This window comes from Anneissia japonica, unplaced genomic scaffold (genome assembly GCF_011630105.1).
Source record: "Anneissia japonica isolate Jap-2015-1 unplaced genomic scaffold, ASM1163010v1 scaffold288149_len51077_cov118, whole genome shotgun sequence".
Taxonomy (NCBI): Eukaryota; Metazoa; Echinodermata; class Crinoidea; order Comatulida; family Comatulidae; genus Anneissia; species Anneissia japonica.
The window spans coordinates 1-7,482 of record NW_022682902.1 but is presented as its reverse complement, the minus strand read 5'-3'; the positions used below and the strand labels follow the sequence as shown (position 1 = coordinate 7,482).

The following is a 7,482-nucleotide window of genomic DNA, read 5'->3' as shown; positions in this document are numbered from 1 at the left end:
TATTTCGACATTAATTATGTCATCATCAGGATAACAAGCAGAAGTTTATAAATAATTATGCTCTCTGCTGAACTTCAGAAAAGAAATTGTCCTGTAATACAAGCTGACGTCATGCTGACGTGAATATAGTGTAGCATCAGTAGATATTTCCCATCATCATACTGTAACTTTAATTGGAGAAGATACAGACTTGTTCTTCTTCTCTATCATGTCAATACAGACGAACGAGAGGTTTACTTCAGGTCGGACAAGACAAAGGATATTAGGGTAAGGGTAATAAATGTAACCCGCATAAAATCCGCCTTTGGAAATAAAGTATGCCTTGCATTGCCATTCAACATGCTTTTACGGGTTGTGATTCAACATCTTGCATTTTTGGCATCGGTAAAGAAGGCAGCTTTCCAGAAATTGGTGGAGGGGGATTAGATTCTTAGATTATGTGCTGAAGCATTTAGTCAGCCAAATCAGAACAGTGATGTTATTGTGGAATTTGTAAGAAAGGCTATGGCTATCCTGTTTGGGACTGAATCCATTGATTCACTTGATAGCTTCAGATGTAAGCAAGAAAGTTGTTGGGGGGTATCGATTGTGACGCCTCAGCAAATACCTCCAACTTCATCTGCCAGTAAATTTCATTGTCAACTTTTAAAAATCATCCATTGCAATTGCACTACTGGATGTAAAACACCACGTTGCAGTTGCAGATGCTATGGGTTGGCATGCACATCAGCCTGTGGGGCCTGTCAACTTGAGGGATGTGAGAATGTAGAGAAAGTAATAGATGATGAAGATAGAGAAATGGAAACAGATGACTATTGATTTATCGTAAACTACAAAATACATTAAATATAGCAAACCTGGTCCTTAATTCCAGTCTACTTGTTGGTATAACTGTTAATCAATAGAATCTTAGATGACAACTTTCTTTGATTTGATCAAAAAATGACGACACTTAAAATTGCTAAAGTAAGTACTGATTTATGACTGTTTATACATGGCGGCCATCTTGGACGCCATCTTGAATTGATTTATATTGATTATATCACATTCTAAATTGTCTGAAATGATTTACTGACCCAAAAAACTTGATATTGTTTTAAAAAGATCGCGATTATATCACAATTTGTAGCTCTTTTATGGTATGGCCGCCATTTTGGCGGCCATCTTGGAAAAAACCACTTTCCGGTGGTCGGATTTCATAATACTTTTTTTATGTTATTTAGCACACTCAATACTACCAAAATCCGTTGAAAAACCTTTTGTTGCAATTTTTTGGGGGTTAAACCTTATTTCTACTGTACTAGGTATCGCACACAGAATTAGCCCTGAAACTTCTTGCGAGGTCAAAGTTTATTACGTAACAGTTAGCTTGGGTCAATCTTAGTCGTACTCGAGCGCGCTAGATTTGGCTAGATATATATATACACTGTGTAATTTCTCATTCGCGGTATACTACTATTGAGGCGTTTACTCTCGAAGAATTTGAAGCCGAAATTGACGAAATAGATCTTATAATGGCTGAGGAAATAGAATCAGAGGGAGGAGGAGATGTGTGTCTGTGTATTTGCAATTGTCCTTCCACAGAAGAAATGATTGCCTGTATAATGGCAAACAATGCTCAGTCGGGTGGTTCCACACGGAATGCGTAGGCCTAGGCCCGTCTACAACAAGCAAAACGGGTTGGATGTGTGGAAACTGCTCTCCTGTCGTCAGTGCTACTGCTGAACCTACACCTACAAAGTCGGGTAGTAAATCCACTGGATCTAAAACAAGTAAGTGTGTAGGTCCTAATTATATATTACGCATTTATTTATTCATGTCAGTGCGAGACTAATTAACTAGTTCGGCCGCGATCGCCAGCAAAAAGCTCGAAAATTAATTTCTTGGCCTAGTAGGCCTAGCCTCATACCTTTTTTCGGGTTTTACTTACGGCGCGAACCCTACTTCTCATTAGTTTATATAAACTATTTTATACTTTAATGTTTGTTATACTTTTTGGAAGGGTTTTTTTTTTATAATAAAAAATCTCCCAAAAAGTATATTTATTTTAATTTTTAGTGTATTAATGCATTTGATTTTTCTTTTATTATAACAGAGCATAAACCAACGAAATGGAAGAGCCAATACTATTTGGAAAATGCTGTTTCCGATGCACCTGAGATACTAGCGTTGGCATTTAAAAAGGTTACTGAAAGCCCTATGCTGCAGCTGAACCCAGATATGGCAAAGCAAAGAAACAGTGCAGTGATGGAGTTGCAGGCATCGAAATCAGTATTTGAAGCTACTGCCAGCACATTGATGACCAGCCTGTGGGAAGTTACAAGCGAAGCTGAAAAAAAGAAGACCACATCTGAAGGCCTGGACAATGTATGCAGGAACTTTCATGTTTTTCACCTCAATGAAAAATCGAACATATTTTTAGGTCTGGGGCCTTTTTAGGGTGAACAATAAGGTATATTTTTTCGACGTCTCGAGGAGGAAGCAAAGCCAATTCTTGCAATTTCTCAAATCAAAAGTCTTCGCAATGTAAATTTAAAACAAAAACTAAGTGAAAGGCTGAACACACGAGCTATTAAACTAGCGTGGGAGTGGCTGATCGGCGAGACAGCCAATGAATCAATTGTCTCAACTTTGTTTAGTAAAGTTATTGCTTGCTATATAGACATAAGATGCAGAGCATTTGTAGATGTGTACATAATGGATAGGAAGAAACGAGATGCATCTATTGGAAAAAAGGGTTATCATGGGGGTATCTCCATGGTATTATGTAATAAAAAAACAAGACAGTTGAGGTTGTACCTCATTCGTGTTCACCGTTGTGAAAGATGTAAATACTGTAAATGTATAAATGTTTGAAATAGTTGTGTATTACTTTTGTTATGTTAAGTTGCAATAAATATCACAGCAAAGAAATTAAATATATCAGTACTGTACCTTTATTTCAAAATTGCACACCTTAAATTTGAATAATTACTGTATTCTTATAATGATAAAACAATGTAATGCAATGGCACTTGGTGAACTTTATTGCACCTTATAAATGAATTATTAACAAATGCATTTCATCTTTAATGTCAAAACTTAATGATTGGATTTCTGGCAACATAGCACATAATATACAAGTTTATTTGCACCTTATCAATCAATTATTAACAAATGCATTTCATCTTTAATGTCAAGACTTTAAATGGATTTCTGGCAACAAATCACATGTTTATTATACTACAAAGACAGCAATTTTTTTTTCTTTTTGGAAGTGGAGAGCAATCAACTTCGAAATTTGACTTCCTGCTGTTTCCGGCAATTGACCCTGTGACAGTTTTTGCACCCGCGACTTGTATAGTTAAAGCATTTTGCTGGAACTGCTGCACCATAGGGTTTTCATTCCTTCCTCCGCATGCATGTTGCTTACTGAAGTACTCTTCCAGTGGATCCTGATTTTTAGGTCTGCCTAAAATTTTGAAAAAAAAACAAAAACAAAAAAAAACATTTTATTAACATACCAACATCATGGAAAGAGCCTAGCCAGGCCCTTCTGTAGCAACATCATACCCATTTGCTACTATACTATACTACTATACTATAAATAATATTAAATATTATATGCATGTATAGTAATAAAATATGTAGACAGTTTAGAATATGAATCTTTATATTTATTTAGGGCATGGTTAGGCCTAACATATTCTGCCTAGGCCCATCAGTCATGATTAAATTACTCCAGGCCTAGACTTCGTTACGTAACACTCTACACCTGTCTCTTATACACATCTAGATGTGTATAAGAGACAGGTATACTACTAAACACCCCCCTCCCAAAAAAATTGGGACTTCAAGATGGCCGAAAATGGTTGGGATGGGAAAACTAGGCTATTATTTTTTTGTAGGTCCGACTGTCCGACGAGCTTTGGCCGATGAGGGTGGGGCTTGACCAGACTACTTTCTCTTATACACATCTTAATACACTAAAAATAGTTAAAAATACATGTTCAGGGCGACTGCGTTGCTAAGCGGCCTTGCAATAAGACTAGAAATTTACGAAACAAGCGGCTGCGATGATATGGATGAAAGCGGACGTCCCGCTGCGGTAACGAGATAGCGGGCTTTTTTAACCTTTTAGTGGTAAGCCAATCAGCGTTGGAGAAAGGTCATTAGGTCTTAGCATAGCAAATCCAATTAAGTTGGTTATATCTCCTTCTTTTTTATACCTCCATGATCTCAAAAAGAACCTCATGGCCTCTTTTCGAGGTTTTTGCAAACACAATGGACTTCATTTCGAGATGGGCTTCTTTTCGAGGTTTTATGGTATACAAACTAAAGGTAGTGGACAGTAATAAATAGTATGTATATTTAGGATTCATTTGCCTACTTTGTGGCAGGTTTGATAAATAAATTTCCGCTATATAATGGTGCTTGATAGGCCTATCCATTTTAAATCATGAAATTTGAAGCAATCAACACTGATATTGTGACGAAATAAATTAAATGAAATAAAATTGTGTATTTTTACAGCAACATGTTCTACACATTAATTAATTAATTGCAACTACTAGGCCTATATTACTAGTACACTAGGCTATAATAATAATAATATTTTGTTTTGTTCAGACGTACATTCACCATCGCTCAGAAGTTGAGAAAATATATTTTTGGTCGAAAATCCTTTTTACATTTAGTTTTAAATTCAGACACACACCCAACAGGTAGGGCCAATAACACTGAACAGGGTGATTTTATAAATAAAAACAAAATAGAGGAATTAATACACTGAACTTAATTTTCAACAACTTCCATTACACATAGATAAAAACTACGTTTTTCGAAACATTTTTTTCAAAAACATTGAATTATAAAAGTCCAATTGAAATGTGCATTCCAGATTTTTTTTTTAATTAAAGCATGGACATATAAAATAATTAAAGCTCTTAAAATTCTAAAAAGATTTTTTTTACAAAACAGGCCTGTTTTATATAGAACTATTATTATTTACTACATTTACTCATAATACAAACTGAAATATAATTAATATAGTATAAAGTACTTTATATTTTAAACAACATAATTTAGTAATTTGGTCACTTCACAGAGAAGCAGGATGTAATCTTAGTAACATTTATTTCTCTGTTCAATTCATATTGTAAGCCTACAATAGCTATCTGTATGAAAGGAAGTTTGTCATGTATATTTATTCATTTATATAATTTTATATTTGTTTTTAGCAGTTTCTGTTTTAGCAATTTTGTATATTCTCTGAATAACGATTTAGAAGTCAAATCTGATGTATATCAATATAAAAAAAAAAAACTGGAAAAAAGAAACTGGAGCATTTGTTTTTTTTTTTCTTGTTATAAATACTGTTAATAAAACTAGTAATTATTCATCATGTTATCTATTCAAAAACTTATTTTCTACATACTTTTTTATGCTTCACCATTGGCATTCATAAAGAAAACTATTGATTGTGAATTAAAATCTATTTTTGTTCATTTTGGTTCATGTAAAATAAAACAAATAACTTCCTACTTAATTTCATCAATTGAATGGTATGATTATTATAAAATTAATTGCCTTACTTGGGATACAGTCTAGTACTGTACATCCTTAAGTTAATCATCAATGCTTTGTATTCTTTGTGTGGTTATGTTGAGTCTACCCTGATAAATAAGTTTGTAGTTTTTGAAGAGAAATAGTACACCTAAATCAATCATGGTACCTTTCTTGCAGGTTGATCAAGATGACCAGTCCTCGTAAACGGTAAGTACTGTAGTCATTATTTTTTTTTCTTGGGAGTAATTTTGTTTCTGTTTACTATCTGCAATTCAATTTTAATTTTATTTATTTTTTGGTAATTGCTTAGATAATTGCATATAATTATCAACCTAATACCATTTAGAAGTATTTGACTTGTAGCAATATCCAAAATAATTAATACAGAATACTGTAATTCAACAATACACTTCAATAGAAATAAATTTAAAAAGAAAATATTGATTGTGATGTCCCTGATTCACCATAATATTTATATATATTCCTTCTACATTAGAAAAAATATTGTCATAACTGAAGAAAATTTTGAAATCCTTAAGTCTTTCTGGACAAGAGGTATGACAGGATATGGAGACGAAGCAAAGAAGAAGCTCCTACATCAAGCTGTTGAAGAAACAGGCTTGCAAGAGGTACAAGTTAAAGTATGTATATTTAAAATTTAAATACATTAATTTTGTATTAATTATTGATGAACATAGTAAGGGTTTAATTTTATTTATTTTTTGGTAATTGCACATGATATTTTAGATTCTGATATAATTAACAATTTCAGCATTCTATACAAATGTAAATCAAAATTTGACTGCCTGATTAAAGAAATGCTCTGGATTAAGGAATTAAAACCATCTCTTAACAAACAAACAGACTCTATTAAAGCAAAATTGTTTATCTAGGAGAACAACTTACATGGAGCTTATCAGTATCATAGCTCCAATAGGAACAATTAGCACAGGAGGTGTTAATCTTTTAGCATTCTTAGTCCATGATTGCCTTCTTAGGTTTTTCTACTTTTGTATATTGTTATTCATTTGATCTTGAGAATGTGTCCATGATGGACAAGAAACATTGATCTTCTTTTTTTGTCATACTTTACTTTATTGTAACTACTGTATACTTCCATGAGTAATTTGACCAACAACTCAACACATCATTATCAGGAAGTTTGTTTTTCTCATTACACATACCATGGCCATGTGTAATTCCCATTTGAAATCCATAAAGGTACAGTGTACTGGATAAAATTTACATTACAGACATTCACTTTTTTTATATTACAGTAGTTTTAATAACAGTAAAAATACAACAACATTGACATTTTTAGGCAGTCATAAATGTTTTTGAAAGAAATTAGCAATATTTGTACTAAATTTTAACAATATTTATTATCTATTTTATTATACAAATGTTATTATTATGATAAATTACACCAAAAGTAAATTGAGATTTATGTATATAGTAACAAGGACAAATAACAGTGGTAGAAAAAATAACATGGCAATTGATTAAAAAGGGCAGCCAACAAATAAATACAACATTTTTATGTTAATTATTCCATCATTGCTTTCCTGTAGCATAAACAAACATACCTAGTAGACATAACATGATTGCTTTAATAAAATAGCAGAATAAAAATGCATAAAGAACAATATTGGATGTTTAATGTAAATTTTACGGTACCATACATTTTAATGCCATTTTAACATTTTTCAATTAAAAACTACTCGAACGAATGTAATCTGTTTAGTCATTTAAACAAACAAGGTTAACTCATGCTAATACACTACATACCACTGTACACCAAATTTAATACAGTCTGGGTATGCAAATCGGTACAGTGTTCTCTATTTATAATTTTTTTGTTTTTTTTGTAGGATTGGATAGGAAATTATAGAAAGAGGCAGGCAGGAGCGGTGTATACTAGGAAGAAAGAGCTGA

General features: G+C 32.7%; 1 protein-coding gene across 1 annotated transcript; it reads left to right on the top strand.

The window, feature by feature from the left end:
* Positions 1 to 1,399: 1,399 nt before the first annotated feature.
* On the top strand, positions 1,400 to 2,739 carry LOC117112280. The gene is made up of 2 exons (XM_033255375.1): positions 1,400 to 1,772; positions 2,096 to 2,739. Exons 1-2 carry the CDS (start codon positions 1,685 to 1,687, stop codon positions 2,437 to 2,439), a joined length of 432 nt encoding a protein of 143 aa, XP_033111266.1. The 5' UTR covers positions 1,400 to 1,684; the 3' UTR covers positions 2,440 to 2,739.
* Positions 2,740 to 7,482: the final 4,743 nt, after the last annotated feature.